This window comes from Nothoprocta perdicaria, unplaced genomic scaffold, assembly GCF_003342845.1.
Source record: "Nothoprocta perdicaria isolate Ctin4 unplaced genomic scaffold, notPer1 scaffold_5, whole genome shotgun sequence".
NCBI lineage: Eukaryota > Metazoa > Chordata > Aves > Tinamiformes > Tinamidae > Nothoprocta > Nothoprocta perdicaria.
This window is the reverse complement of record NW_020455754.1, coordinates 5,010,064-5,024,762: the sequence shown is the minus strand read 5'-3', so window position 1 is coordinate 5,024,762 and position 14,699 is coordinate 5,010,064. Positions and strand designations below refer to the sequence as shown.

Below are 14,699 nucleotides of genomic sequence, written 5' to 3'. Positions count from 1 at the left end.
CCGAGCCGCGTGCGGGGCTGGAGGAGGAGGAGCTGTTGCCCAGGCAACCGCTCAGAGCATCCTTCATCCCGCGCCCCCAGCGAGCGGAGCCGCCTCCGCCCCCCGCACCGGGCCGGGACCCCAGCGTAAGGCCTCGGGCACCGGGAGCGTGTCCGGCCCCTCGTGGCTCCCACCCGGAGCTGGAGGCCAAAGGGTGGCATGGGGCAGGGAGGGCCCTCGGGGTGCCCGGGCTGTCCTGGCCCCGAAGCCCCGGGCTCTCTGCCACCCGCCGTGTGCCCCGGGGACAGGGATGGGACACCAGGACAGGGGTTGCTCCCGCAGGGCCAAGGCCCCAGCTGCTGCGGCACAAGCAGTGCCCGAAGGGGAGCGGCACCAGTGCCACGCGGGATCGCCCGCCCCAGGCGCTCCCCATCCCCCTGCTGTGCTTTCCTCTTTCTTTTTTTTCCACGGCTGCAGAAAATTCCTGGATTTTACCCCAAGATGCCCCCTCCGAGTGTGAGAACTCCTCCTCGCCCGCTCCCATGGCAACTGTTCCCTAGCTACCGGGCCGCACTTGCTATTCTCATCCCGGCGCAGCTGCGCCCRGCCGCCCGGCGCTGCGCACGACGCTGCCGCCGCGGGCACCGCCGCCGGCCCCGGCCCCGCATGTGGCACCACAGGGGCACAAGGAGCCGCGCCCGAGGCCCGGGGCAGCAGGGCTCACGAGAGGGACGGGGCCCGGAGGATGATCCGGGTGCAGCTGTGCCCAGGGCAGGGGGGATGCCCGGCCCTGCTCGGGGCAGGGGGCACTGCTGGTAGCACCCAAAGGCAGCAGCTTTGTACCCGTCCCGGCRCCGTCCTGGTCCAGTGCAGCCCCTAGCAGGTCAGCCCCACGCGCCCAAAGGGAACAAGGCGCAAGGCGTTGGGTGCCACTCACTCAGCTCCTCTCTGCGCGACAGGAACACAAGACACGGCAAGTCKGACACTTAACAAAAGGTTAAAAATTTAAATACTCTCCAACTTTAGTGCAAGGCAAGCAAATACCACAGGTCCAAGTCGGTGCTGAGCCCCGCCACGGGGCCTGGCTCAGGCCGAGCACGCGGCCGCGACGCACGCGGCTGCACACATGGAGGGAAGCGGTGCTCGGCGGGGACACGGGCGGCAGCGGCTGCGCGCGGGCACCGCGGAGCTGACGGGACGGGSCGAGAGCAGGGCCGGGTGGTGCCGCTCCCCAGGGACACGGGGGCTCCAGCAAGGCCCGGGGCACAAAGGCAATGCCGCCAGCAGCGCTGGGGGCCACACGCGTGGGGACACCCCTGGGGACGAGCACCAAGTGTAGCTGGTGCAGCAGGGAGGCTGCAGCACTGGCCTTGCTTGCTCGTGGTGACAGTGTCCCCATTTCCTTTACCCGAGTGGGGCCCTCTGTGCCCCGAGGCCTGCCTCTGTCCTCGTGCCAGTGACCGGTGGGCACCACCAGCATCCCCCAGCAGGCACAGGTGGCAGGAGCGAAGCTGGCGGGACGGTGCCGGGAAGCTCCCGCGCCCCATGGGGCCTCAGCTCACCCCTTCYCAGGCAGCAGCAGCAGCAGCTCCCACCCGTGCAGGTGCCGCGGGAGAAGCTGCAGCCGGCTGCGCCAGAGGCAGCGTGCCAAGGGCCTGGAGAGGGCCAGGATCAGCGCCCGGGAGCCGCGGCACGTGCAAGACCAGGCAGGAGCAAGCAGGCTGCGGCAGCCAGCGGAGCGGGGACGAGGCAGCAACGCGCTGCTGCCAGGAAGCCCTGAGAGACGCGTTGGCACAGCGGCCTCCTGTGCCTCGAGGCTGAGCAATGGACTCCTCTGGAGCCAGGGACGCCTCAGCACAGCCAGGAAGGCCCAGGAAAGATGCCTTAGACACCTCAAGGCACAGAAGGCCTCAGCCCAGGACTCCCTGGTACAAAGCTGGGACTGTCACTCCCCCATAGGAGGACATTTGTGCCTGTGACAGGGTGGGGGCAGTGCAGGCCCCCACCTATAGATTAAAAACCAACATGTGATATGTACAGACCAACATATATAAATATACACCAAACCTGCAGTGCCGCTTGGGCACCGTGGAATGTGTCAACAGTGCTGCTCCAGCCTGGCACCTGCCCACGTCAGCGCCATCCCTCCCTCCCGCCCGCAGCCCGGGCCGGGAGCAGCAGCCAGCGGGCAGCAGCACAGCCCCAAGCGGCACATTCAGGAGCATCGGGGTCTGTCTCGGGAACGATGGCTCCCCAAGGGGCGGCAGCTCCTTGGCCCGAGGCAGACGGTAGGTGCTGCTGCCAGCCCCGACGCCATCCTCCACGTCTTGGAATACAGATGTGCAAAGCTGTAAACAAATCCACCTTGTGGGGCCGCTGCTACCTTGTCCTTCAGGCTGGCCCGTTGTTCTGCTGGGCACCCGGAGAGGCAAGAGGCTCCCAGGGGCTGGAGAACGAGCCGTGCTCTACAGCCGCGTGGGCTCTTCCTCGCTGTCGCTGCAGTTTCCACAACAGTCCTGAAGTCAGAAGGGCAACGAGAGGGAAGAGGGAGAGAGGAGCACAGCAAGCAGAGGGTGAGCACGGTCACACAACCCAGGCCACGAGGGGCCTGTGCGCACGAGAGCCGCGCGGGGGGACAGGCTGGGGGTGCAGAGCAGCAGCGCAGCTGCGGCCTGGGGACGGGCTGGCGGCTGCTGCAGTGGCCTGGGAGCTCGGGAGCTCCCCGCGGCGCTCGGTGCCGGCGCCCGGCCTGCCCCAGGCAGCGCTCATCGGGCCCGAAAGGCAGCTGAAGCCCTGTGGCCAGAGCCGGGACACGAGGCAGTGACAACCCCGTCGGCCCTTCCCTGCGTCCTGGACACGTGAGCAGAGGGGCAGAGGGCCCCGGGAGCTGGGCTGCCCCGCAGCGGGGCGGCAGCCAGAGCGGGCAAGCAGGATTAGTGGCTCGGGGGGCAGTTAGAACACAAGCAGCGTGTGCTCTGCTGGGGGAAGGGGGCAGGCTTGGAAGGACAACTCCTCTCTCCCAGATCTTGCCACGTCCACGGGCCACCAGGTATTTCCCTGAGCAGAGCAGCCAGGAGGGAGACTGCTCACCTCTGGAAAGAGAAAACACGTGGCAAATCAAGGTCCAGCCCCTGCCACAGGCTGCCCGCCCGTGGGTGGGTTGTGTCTGCCTAGGAAGAGCAGACAGCAGAGCATCCCCATCCAGAGCTGGCTCCAACTAGGTCAGGACACCAGGCTCCCACCGAACAGTGAAACACAACTTGGAGCTGGGCAGGGAAGGAGGACTCTCAACTAGGTGGTTAAAGTGGGTCCTGAGCAGACCAGAGCCAACAATGCTCAAGCCCCACAGCTGCAAGCAGCTGTTGCAGGACAGCAGTCCAGAGTTCACCAATGGAACATCACAGGAAAGACAGAGGCTGTTCTGGGCCAGAGCAGCACGCAGGTAAAAACCCAAAACGTTCATGTAGGAAGGCAGCAGGTTTGCCATTTTAGTGCCTTCAGCAACCCCCCTCCACCTTTGTTGACTACAGCGCGTTTTAGCTGGGAGACACGGTCCTAGTCCCGCCGTGTGCAGCAAGGGGAGTGCCAGCCAGGGGAGGGCTGGCTCCCTCCAGGCCTATGTGACGGGCAGGGCAGAGGAGAGGTGCAGAGAAGGCAGCAGGGCTCCCTGCAGCCTTGCACAGGTCCTCACAGAGCCCTGGGGGCAGGCTGCCTGGCACAGGGAGGCCTCTGCCTGCTGCTCCCTGGTGCCCACCTCCCTGCCAGGTCTGCCTGGCACTGGTGGGCAGCAGGCCTGGTGCTGCTAGAGGACTTGCTGGGAGGAAATYCTGGCCTAAGAGGCCTACCTGTCTGCTGAAGAAGCGCTGAAGCAAGCCCTTTTTGGGCTGCGGAGAGGGCTGCCCTTTCCAGTCCAGGTCTGGGGGCACTGTCCCGTCCGTGCTAAAGACATTCAGCTCCTTAAAACACTCTGTCTCGATCATCTGGAAGAAGGAAAAGAAAGTTGCAGCAAGGGCCAGACACCAGCAGCCAAGCTCAACATCAAGGGTCCAGCAGAGCACAAGAGCAATAGGGACAGCATTGATCCTGCGCCCCGCAGGACACAGCGCTCAGTTGGCCTGGTGAGCACAAGCAGCAGTGAGGACCTGTCCCATGGAAAGGGGCTCCCTGTCACACCAGTCCCCACCTACCTCGTTCTGCCAAGGAATGGGCACGCTTCCCGTAGCGAACTTCTGGTAGAAGTCATTATCTGTGGGCTCCAGCTCAACGCCCTTCACCGTGGAGAACTGCTCAATGTCCAGAACATCCTTGCAGTAGATGGCCTGGGGCTAAAAAGCASAGAGAGGACCCTAATGCCAAGCTCCACAGTCATGCCACCCCAACTCCACCAACTGTGGCTCCTAACCAAGCCAGGGACCCCCCGCCTCCATGCAGGCAAGAGCTTGCAGCCCCATTCTGCCAGGCTGGAGGAACTGGGCAGATTCATGTGCAGCAGGAGCAAAAGCCCCAGAACCATCCCTGCATGGAGGGCCTCTGCTCAGGTGAGAAGCAGAGGGGACCTCTGCTTCCCTTGACAGCAGCACTAACTGGAAAGGCTGGGACACGGAGCAGTCTTCCTGGACAGGCACTTACATCGGGCTTGAAGGGGGGTTCCAGCATGCCTGCTTCCAGCCTCCGAAAGTTGAGATGCTTAAAGAGAGGGTGCTCCTTCACTTCCCTGGCCCCAGCTCCTCGGCACCCCAGGCGCTCCAGAGGATCTTTACACAAAAGCTGCAAGACACGGGGAATCAGCACTGCAGGAGGGGTCACCTGCAGGAGGAGCAGCCTGGGGCTCAGCTGAGCTCCTGTGGCACATCCCTAAGGACAGCGTGAGCTCACCAGCCAGCCAGACTGCGAGAACTAGGGCACCCTGAACCTTCCTGTGCCATCTTATCAGGGAACCCACTACATGCAAAAGGGTGGTCYGTGCCCAGGGAGAGGGCAGCCCACTCGTACCATGGTGCAGAGGGAGCGGGCGCAGGGCGAGAACTTCTCCGAGTATTCCTCCTGCACATCCTTCACCAGCCGCTCCACCTCCTCCCGCTTGATCTTCTTCTTGCGCTGCTGGAAAGGGGACTGTCCCTCAATCATCTCGTACACCAGGCAGCCCAGGGCCCACCAGTCYGGGCTGAACGTGTAGCGCTCGTTCTTCACCACCTCGGGGGCTGCACAGGAGCAGGGCAGAGGCACGTGTGAGGGCAGGGAGAGCAGCCGTGCAGTCAGAGCACACTTTTTGACTAAACTGGCRCCACTTACCCATGTAGCCAACTGTCCCCACCCGGCCCTTGATTGTCTGGCCCTCTGGCACRTGCACAGCTAGCCCCAGATCCGAGATACGGATGTGACCTGCACAGAGGGAAGGGCAGGTTAACAGGACAGGGCCAGAGGTTGCCAAGAACACAGGGCAACCGTGATTCAAGCATGGAAAGGGAGAAAGACCCAGGCTCAGAGTTTTGCTCTTCACCCTTCACTCACCATGGTCATCTAGCAATATGTTCTCTGGCTTCAGGTCCCTAAGGAAGAAGAGGCTCCATTAGCAAGCAGCCTGTTGTCAAAGCAAGGGCACAGGAAGCAGCAACATATCAAAGCCCTAGATAAGCAGCAGAGGGATGCAACACCCCCGCCCCAAGCACACTGATAACCTCCTTCCTGGGTTAGCCCTGCAAACCGCCCCCACCCAGGCACAGAGGCAGGTCAGGACAGTGACTTCAACCCTTCAGGAGAAGGAAGCGGTGAGCACAGCGCTGCTTCCTTCTTTGCTGCTGCAGGAGTCAGCACAGAGCTGGCCCTGTAAGGGGGAAGGAGCAGGGACTTCTGCTTGTCCTGCCTGCACTCCAAAGCCAGGCCTGGAAAAGGCAGAACGTAGGACAACGGGGAACTTTCTGGCTCTGTGTCCAGGCACTGTATTCCTAAGGCTGTATCAGGCAACTCAACGAGTGTAGTCAGCTTGTTYTTCCTCCTGCTCAGCTCCCAGCCCTGTGTGCCACTGCAGCTCACTCTCCTTTGTTCGAGTGTCAACACTGTCTGTAGAACTAAGCACCCAAGTGTCCGCCCTGAGGCATTCACAGCATGATCACATCCTGTTCTTGGTGCTCATTTACCAGTATAAAAAGGAAAGCTCTCCTGGCTCTCCCATGAGATCAACTTTCCATTCCTGATCCCCACTCATCCAGCTCTGCGCTGGTTTCAAGTCTGAGCTTATTTTCTCGAGCAGACAGACCTTGATGGGCTGACAGGAGCAGCAGGAACCCTCTTGTTTTTGCATGTGGCACAAGGCCTCCCCACGGGGCACAGGCAGCCCGTACCTGTACACTATCCGCTCCTGGTGCAAGTCCTCGAGGCCGCAGCAGATTTCAGCAGCATAAAACGCTGCCCGGGGCTCCTCAAAACCAGCCTCTCCCATGTGGTAGATATGGAACTTGAGGTCCCCTCCATTCATGAGGGTCAGCACTAGGCAGAGAGCATCTTTAGTTTCATATGCATAGGCTAAGCTCACCTGCAATTTAGGGCAGAAAGGCTGTTAGAAGGCACAGCTGCAGCAGGGAGGTGCCCACACTCTGATGGGCACCTTCTCACCACAGAAATCAGCAGGAAGAGATGCCTCAACCCCCCCATCCCCTTCCAGACACAGAGGGGCTGAGGAATAGGCAGAGGGGGAACTGGCCACACACAGGGAGGGCCTGGAAGCACCCAACAGCTCCGCTATACCCCCAATTTCCCCAAGATGGTGAGGATGTTGTTCTGCATCCCGCTGCTCCCCTCTGGGGAAAGCAGTGCCCAACAGCAACCTGGCAGCATCCAATGAATCCTCCACAGGGGGAGGTGTCAGGGTGCCCGTGCCTTGGCACAGCCCTGCCCATGGGAGCCCCACGACCAGCCTGCTGCAGCATTTAGGTCACTGTGGAGGTAGCAAGAGGTCCTGCCTGATCCCAGCCTCATGGGAGGCAAGTGAAGACCAGCAGCTCCCATGGCACAGGGTCTACTCCTGCCTCTCCGCACAGGGTGAGGAGCACAGAGGTGCTGGGCTGGCTGATTGCAGGAGGAATCAACCACCGCAGCCCCGTGGTGCAAAGTGAGAGCAACTCCTATGTACTTACTACAAACCTACTGTTCACTTTTTCCAGGATCTGCTTTTCATTCAGGGCCATGGCCTCTCCCTTCCGCTTTTTGATCCGTTTCTTCTCCAGCTTCTTGCAGGCATACATCTTCCCTGTGGCACGCACTTGGCAGGCACAAACCTGGAGGAGGGACAGGACTCAACAACCTCCCACCACAGCATCCAGGGTCTACATCCTGCTCTCAGAAAGAGGCACAGGAACGCAAAGACACCCTTGTCATAACCTCACTCTTGTCAGGTCCATTTACAGACACATGGGAGGTGTCTGAGGCCTGAGAAGACAGGAGACCACCCAGAAACAGAAGGCAACCTGACAGTGACAGTTTCTGGACTGCTGTCTTCTTTGCCAAGAYACTAGGAATAGAGCTGGCCCTTTACCCAGGCAGCAGTGTGTACCACAGATGCTACCCACCTGTGCAATAACCTGGGCATGTCCTGTGTCCAGCAAGGGGGATCTCCTGCCCATCAGAGGGCAACGGACAGACAATGCAATGCCCAAAGTGCAGTGCTACCTGGCACAGAGCCCAGGACAATATCCCAGAAAAATTCCCCAGCCATGATAGCCACAGGGCCTGCCTCCAGCCTGGGTCCACAGCTCCCCTCTCCCTGTGGGCAAAGGTGGCTGCCAGGTGGCCCAAATGCAGAGGAAACACTGGTCACTCACCTCTCCAAAGCCACCTTTGCCCAGCACACGGTACTGACGGAAAGTGTTTTTGGTCACTGGCTGCCTGTGGGGCAAAGGAAACTGCAGTGAGTGAGATGGGAACAAGGAGGGAGACATCAGGGACTGAAGCCCAAACCATTCCCTGCCCTGGCCGAGGGACTGTGGCTCAACACAGAAGCCCTGCTTGAACACACCTTGCTCCCCTGCAAGGCAGGCAGACTGGTTGGGGGAGTTAGAAATGGCTGCTTGGGCTAGGAAAGGGCCCCAAAGGAGAGCAAGAGCAGGCAGGCAAAGGCCAGACCTTCAGCTCCTGCCAGGATGCAGCACAGGAAGGAGCTGGAGGGAGCCCTCAAGGCAGACACTGTGCTCCAGGGTTCAGGTCTCTCAGGGCCGCCAGGCAACATTACCGTTCCAGCCATTTCCACTGTAGGAAGCGGTTGAAGTACAAGCTGTCGAGGTAGTCAGCAAAGGGAGCCACGCTCAGGTAATCGTGGATGAGCCTAGGAGAGAGCAGAGAGCCCCCAAGGCTGCTGAGAGCTGCAGAACAGCCCGGTGGTCCCAGCAAAGAGGAGGTGAAGCAGCCCCCCAGGAGCCCCATCAGCACCACCCGCTCACCCAGCCTGGCCCAGGCTGGGCCACCCTGCACGGCCCCGGCCCAGAAAGGCCACCCAGCCCTGCACTGGCTCGCAGGGCAACAAGAAGGTGTGGGGGACACCGCTGCGACAGGAGCAGTGCCCTGGCACTGCACGGGCATTGCTGACTGTGGCCTCTGCGGCAGCCCTAGCTGCACCACGGGGCTCTCTGCAGTTGCCCCTCTGCTTGCCCGGCAAATGCCAGGCTGCACCCGGCTGCTTCCAGCTGCGCTCGGCTCGGGGCGCTGAGCTGCTTGGTTTCAGATGAATATCCGGCACTAAAGGCCACAGAGGATCTTGTTCGGAAGAGCGAACTGCCTGGGTGACTGGTGCCAGGGCTGCCCCGCGCTGTAAAGAGCCTTAGACAAAGTGTCTAGACTGGAGACACGCATCAAGGAGAAGCGGATGGTCCTTCCCTTTCAGAGCCTGCCAAGAGCAGGCAGGGCCCAGCCCGGAGGCTCTGCATTCAGACAGCGACACTCGTTACCACACACAGAGTTAATGCTTCCCAGCAGACTGCAGCAGAGCCGTTGCCACAGCCCTGCACCCAGTTAGGCAATGTGCTCGAGCTGCTGTTGAGCGCAGGGTGCAGGCTGCAAGCCCAGTTTGCCTAACAGCTTCCTCTTCACACCCAGACCCGAGGCCTCGGTCCCTGTTTCTGCTACGAGCCCCAGGAATGAGGTGACCTCAGAGTCCTGCAGCAGCCGCTGCCATTGCCGAGCCACAAGAGCCACATCTGTGGGCAGCAGGAGATGGCAGCTGGCCCTGGGACGGCACCAGCCAGCACTGCGTTACAGSTGGCCACGAGACCCACACAGCACAGCAGGCAGGGCATGGCCTGATGCTGAGGCCAAACAGGCCTCCTAAACAGGAACTGAGACCCCTGAGACACTGTGAGGATGGACCGAGGCACCAGCCGCAACGTGTGGCACACAGAGCCCAYGGGAACTTGGGGGGCTCCTGAGCCAGGGCCTGGGCACCAGCCCTCGCCAYCCTGCAGGAAGGGACCACCACAGACCAGGGCGCTTGGCTGCAGGATCTATCACCTGTGCAGGCCCCGGCCCTCCAACTTACTTAGTGGATTCTTTGAAGAGCTCCTTGGAAGGTTCCTGCTCCAGCCTCTCACAACAGGCACTCACTAACTGTGAGGGGACTTCAGGCACATGGTCCTCACTCTGGGGACAAAGGGATCAAGTCAGACACAGGGAGCACAGCCCAAGAGCCCTGCCTAGAAACACAAACTGATGGGAACAGCACACAAGTGGCCATTTGATTTAGGGACAGAGGGAAAAGCAGAACAGTCACTTGAGGGGTGATGGGTGACGCAGTGCTCTGCCCAGCATATTCGCTGCACCAGGACATGAGTAATGACAATTGTTGGCTTTCCAACTGTTTTCCTACCGTTGCAAGCAGCAAACATGGTCTTCTCRCTCACCTTTGGCTTCAAGTACTTTTCAATCAGGTGTTGCCCACATTCCTTCCGCTTCTCATCTGGAGCCACTTCGTACCCTGCCTGCACAGAGCAAACACTGTCAGGAGCAGGTCGGGCCAATTACCGGGCTTTGCTCCCAGGCAACAGCTGCAAGGCAGCAACACCCTGCCCCAGGTACCACGATCCYGCGCCTTCCTGGAGAACCAGATCTCCAGCAAACAGCTCCCCGCACAAAGGCCCAGCCCTATCCTGGAGAAACTGCAGCTCGCCACTTCTTCCTTCAGGAAAACCCTACAGGTCCCAAGGCACCCGGCAGCAGCTCCGATGCTCGGGGCCAGCCGGCGTGCACCGGGAACGCCACGAGCATCCCGGCCTTGGCACTTACCACGGCATCCAGGAACTTGACGCAGCGCGACAGCTCAGGCCGCGTCTCGCAGAACTGCCGGAAGAGCATGCGCCCGATGGGCTGCTTCTCACACAGGCTGTGGTAGTCCCGCTCTGCAAACGGGGAGGAGAACATCATGAGCTGGCAGCCCCCCCGAGCCCCCTGCCCTGGTCCCAAGCTGCTCACACAGGCCCTGCCAGCCTCACAGCCCTGGCACAGGGAATCACCCCCAACAGGGACAGGAGGCTTCAAGGCCACCCTGTGGAAGAGTTTCCTTCCTTGAGGCCTTGCTATACAGTTTGCCCCTTCTTGTTTCCAGGAGGGCATCTGCTCAGCTGGAAGCTCTCTGCTCAATCCTCTGCTCACAGAGATCAGCTCACTCTTCCAGACACACAACTTTCTTTGGGACAAGAGAAACACATCAAGTTTGTTCCTAGGTAGGCCTCCCAGGCAAGAGCTGCTCTGATGACTCTTACAAAGCCCTCAAATTTACCAGGTCCTGCTGGAAACAGTATTACCGGAGAGCGTTATTTCCACAGCATTCCCTGCTAATGCAGCACACAGCAATCAGAGCACCTCTGCCTCCTGGACAGCCGTCAGTGTCAGCTCCTCCTGGAGCTGTTCCCTCTGGTGATTCCCCGTGCCCTTCTCCCCCAGGYCCTCTGCATTCTGGCATGCCAGGCCCAAACATCTTTGACTCTCTATAGCATGTCCAGCGCCACAGAAGATCAGTAACCCAGTCTTATTTCTCCAGACAACTTTAAAACACGTAGAGTTTTTCTTTTCCTCTCCTGAATTTTAGCAGGCCCTTTTCCTCTTCCAGGTTAGGAGGAAAATATGAGCAAGCCCTGGGTCACGGCAGATTTCTAACTCAGCCATTGCCACGGAGGGTTCAGCACAGCAGGACACTCCCTGTGCCACCAAGCCCCAGGGAGGTCCGTCTCACCCGCCCGTAAAGACCCCAGCGCTGGGGCAGGGTGGTAGGGGGGTCACCTCTCCCTCTCCCCACCTCGCTGGATCCTGAGCTGCCTGCGCTGCCCCAAAGCTCTTGTCGAGCCCCGACCTGCCCCCCGGCACGGCCTCCAGGCAGCTGGTGCCCTGTGCAGCACCCAGTGCTCTGCACGGCGCCCGGCCGCCCCCAGGCTCTCGGCCCGGGTCCCGCAGTGCTTCCCGGCGGCTGCTCCGAGGAAGCTGCGGCTTCCTGCCGGGCGGAGGAGCCCGCGCGGGGCAGGGGCCGTCGCCGCGGCCCGGCCGTGTCCCCGCTGCTCGGCAAGGGGCTCCCCGCGGCCGGGCAGGACCGGGAGCTTTCGGCTTCCCCCGGGGGCTGCCCCGGCCCCGTCGGGTTGTTCTGCAAGCGCAGCCGGCTGCACCGCGCTGCCCAACCTCCGGAACGGGAAGCAACCGTCTTTCCAGGGGAGAAAAACAGAGACAGCGGCGGGTGAGCAGCACACGAGGACTAGGGTCACCTCTACCATGGGGAAGCGAGAGTTGCGTGGGGCAGAAGTCACTCGTGCCTCCCAAGGGGAAGGGGAAGCAGGGCCACTGCCTGGAACCCGCCCCCAAAGCCAGCCCCGCCACGGGGACAGGCAGAGCGTCAGCAAAGGGGAATGTCCCTGCTGGAAAACACTGTGAGACAGCCACGAGAAGCAGGGCTGCCCTCAGAGGAGAGGYCCCGGTGGAAGGAAAGCTCTGCTGAGGACACGCAGCAGTCAGAAAAGGGCTTGGGATGGTGAAGGTGTCAACTGCAAGGACAGCCACACCAGGAATGCACTCAGGGCCTGGGACGCACTCCAGGGATGCAGTTTTGAGCAGCCCATTTGCTCCACCGAGCGCTGAGGCCCAGTGAGTAGCTGGTGACTGGCGAAGGCAGGGCAGCAGATCTGGGCTCCTGCGAGTCTGGAGGCACAGCAGGGATGCTGCAGGGGACAACCGTGACAGCCCMAGTGCTCCGAAATGGAGGCAGCCCCTTCTCCTTGGGGCTGCTGGGCTCTGGAGCGCCTGGACAGAGCCCAGGGTGGTCTGTAGCTGCAGAGACGTGCCCAGCTCGTTCAGCTCAGTGGGCCCTGCTCTGACGCAGGACTAACCACGTGTCACTGCTCCAGCTGAGCCCACGCTGGCAACTTAAAGCAGCTCAGACTAAAGACCTAACAGCAGGGAGACCTTTGCCCAGAAGATGCCACGGGTTTCTTGCACAGCTTTCCTGCTCCCCAGTGCTCCCCGTTTAAGAACCAAAGCCATGTCTCAACACGATTTCTCATGATATCAGGACCAAGCCTGCTGCACAAACAACATTAAAAGCATGAACAGTACAAAGTGCAATACTAAAATGACAGACCAAGCCCTGCCCGGCTGCACACTTCTCATCCATGCTGTGCAGCAAGAACACCGTTTTCCTTGGAGTAAAGCTGCTGGAGTAGAAGCTAAGGGCCCCGTTCAGGACTGAGTCGTCGCCAGGAAGCCACAGGCCATGAGCAGAACCTGTGTTACTGACGCAAAGCCCCTCTGAGCTACGCTCCAGAGCTCTGCCACACCGAGCAGGGCTGGTCTGCAGCAAAGCCCATGGCAGGCTGGAAGGCCCGTGAATACRGCAGGAGGTATCATCCACCAAGCACCACGCAGCTGCGAGTCGTTGCCTCTGCATCTTTTCTTCCTCGCACCCCTGACCAAGGGTCTGGGCTCGGGCCGGCGCAAGCCCCCTTAAAYGCTCCCCAAAAGCCTCTCCAACGTGGGGCTCCGCGCAGCTCCCCGCAAGCCGCCGCTCACCCAGGCTTTGGCGCAGGTCCTCGCAGAGGCTGATGTGGGGGAACTGCAGCATCTGACGCCATTTCTTGCTCTTGCCCTTCCGGTTTCCGCCGCCGCCTGCGAGAGAGACAACGTTGGGGTTAGGACCAAGGGAAGCGATGGCAGCCCCAACCTCGCAGCGCTCGGAGCCGAGACGGGACTCCCTGCTGGCTGTCTGCACAAGCAAGYCCAGGCACGAGTCCACGCAGGGGAGTGGGACACTGGGGGTGTTGCTGCCTCCTGCCCAACACAGCCWATGCACCCAGGTTTCGGCCCGAGTGCTGGAGGAAATCCTTGGACTAACTAGGGCAGCACAAACTCACCCTCAGCAGCACTGACATCCTTTACCTGCCCATTGATTTGGGGGGAGGTGGGAAAATCACAGCACAGAGACAGGAGCACCTAAAGCCACAGGTTATTCTGTGTCTGCCCGAGAGCTCCTGGCTCCCAGGTCTGTCCTGGGCACCTCTGCACAGCCAAAAAYCTTCCCAAGTGGAGCCTTGCTCGGAGCAAAGCTCCTCACCTGAGGTTCCTGCTGTAGCTGATGCCACCTCCTCATCCCAAGCTGATTGCCTGCTCTAGGGAGGAGCTCTGGGAGAAAGGACCCGAAGCTGGGAGACAGGAATTCCTGCCCTCATCCCTGCTCCGCAGACAGCTGGCTGCATTGCCCGGGGCTCAGCACGGCTTTCCCACCTGTGAAGTGGGGCATTCCCACYGCTCTCAGAGATAAGCTGGCCTCAGACGAGCAAGCAAGATCCCAGAGCCAGATATCACTGCAGCTTCACTYCTACAGCCAGATATCGCTGCAGCTTCAGTCCTGCGGAGTGAATGCYCACGGCTGCAGGCCAGGGTGGGAGAGCTTCTCCATAGACAGAAAAGGGAGCATTTACATGACAGCAGGCACTGAGCGCTGCAATGCTTGCGTGCCCCATTGCTCAGAGCAGGGAGCCTCAAGGGAATTTCCTCCCTCCTGCCCATTCCCAGCAAACAGCCCGCCATGGAAGCGCATTATCCCGCTGCTGAGCTAGCCCAAGGCACCGCCTGCCAAAAACAAGGAGGGCCGAGCACCATTTACCAGTTTTATGGCAGTTTGTCCACGGCACGCGCAGGACGCGCTGCCCCTGACCTGCTGTCCCCGCCGCATCCCGCTGCACGGGAGCGGGGCGTCGCGCCGGCGCGGCGGGCAGCGCCGCTGCCTCTGCCCCGCGCCCGCAGCGCGCCCGCACGGCTCGACAAGCGCAGGAAGGAAGTGACTCAAGGGTGAGCGGCGCCGCGCGAGCCCGGCGGCGCTCACACCTTCTTGTCGGCMGAGGCCAGCCCGGTTAGGCCAGCCCGGTTAGGCCGGGCCCAGCCGGGAGCTGCTCCTTGCCGGCTCCAGGGCCCTGCACGAGGCTGCTCCCCCACAGCCGGCCCAGCAGGGACCGTGCGGGTGCAGCCCGCGGCCCTGCAGCCCCTCGGGGGGCAGCGCGGGCCCCGCACAGCGCCCGGGGCTCGCAGGGGTCTCCGGGCTGCTCCCTTCACCAGGGCGAGGCGGGACTAGCAGACGGGTCTGTCACCCTCCCTGCCCCCGAGCCTGCTCGGCCCCCGGGCCAGATTAAAGCCAAGGCGGAGCCGGGTCCTACAGCAGCAGCTTAAGGCGGGCCCGGCGCCCCGGCGGAGCAGGAGCCTTCCCG

The 14,699-nt window shown here is 61.6% G+C and overlaps 1 protein-coding gene across 1 annotated transcript; it reads right to left on the bottom strand.

The window, feature by feature from the left end:
- Window positions 1-3,054: 3,054 nt before the first annotated feature.
- Window positions 3,055-13,100, bottom strand: GRK6 (G protein-coupled receptor kinase 6). Its single transcript, XM_026047482.1, has 15 exons — window positions 13,009-13,100; window positions 10,246-10,358; window positions 9,864-9,941; window positions 9,503-9,603; window positions 8,204-8,296; window positions 7,797-7,860; window positions 7,113-7,253; window positions 6,321-6,511; window positions 5,491-5,528; window positions 5,272-5,361; window positions 4,972-5,180; window positions 4,609-4,746; window positions 4,167-4,304; window positions 3,825-3,959; window positions 3,055-3,071 (listed from the first exon to the last, which is right to left on the bottom strand). Exons 1-15 carry the CDS (start codon window positions 13,058-13,060, stop codon window positions 3,066-3,068), a joined length of 1,587 nt encoding a protein of 528 aa, XP_025903267.1. The 5' UTR covers window positions 13,061-13,100; the 3' UTR covers window positions 3,055-3,065.
- Between the last annotated feature and the right edge of the window lie 1,599 nt (window positions 13,101-14,699).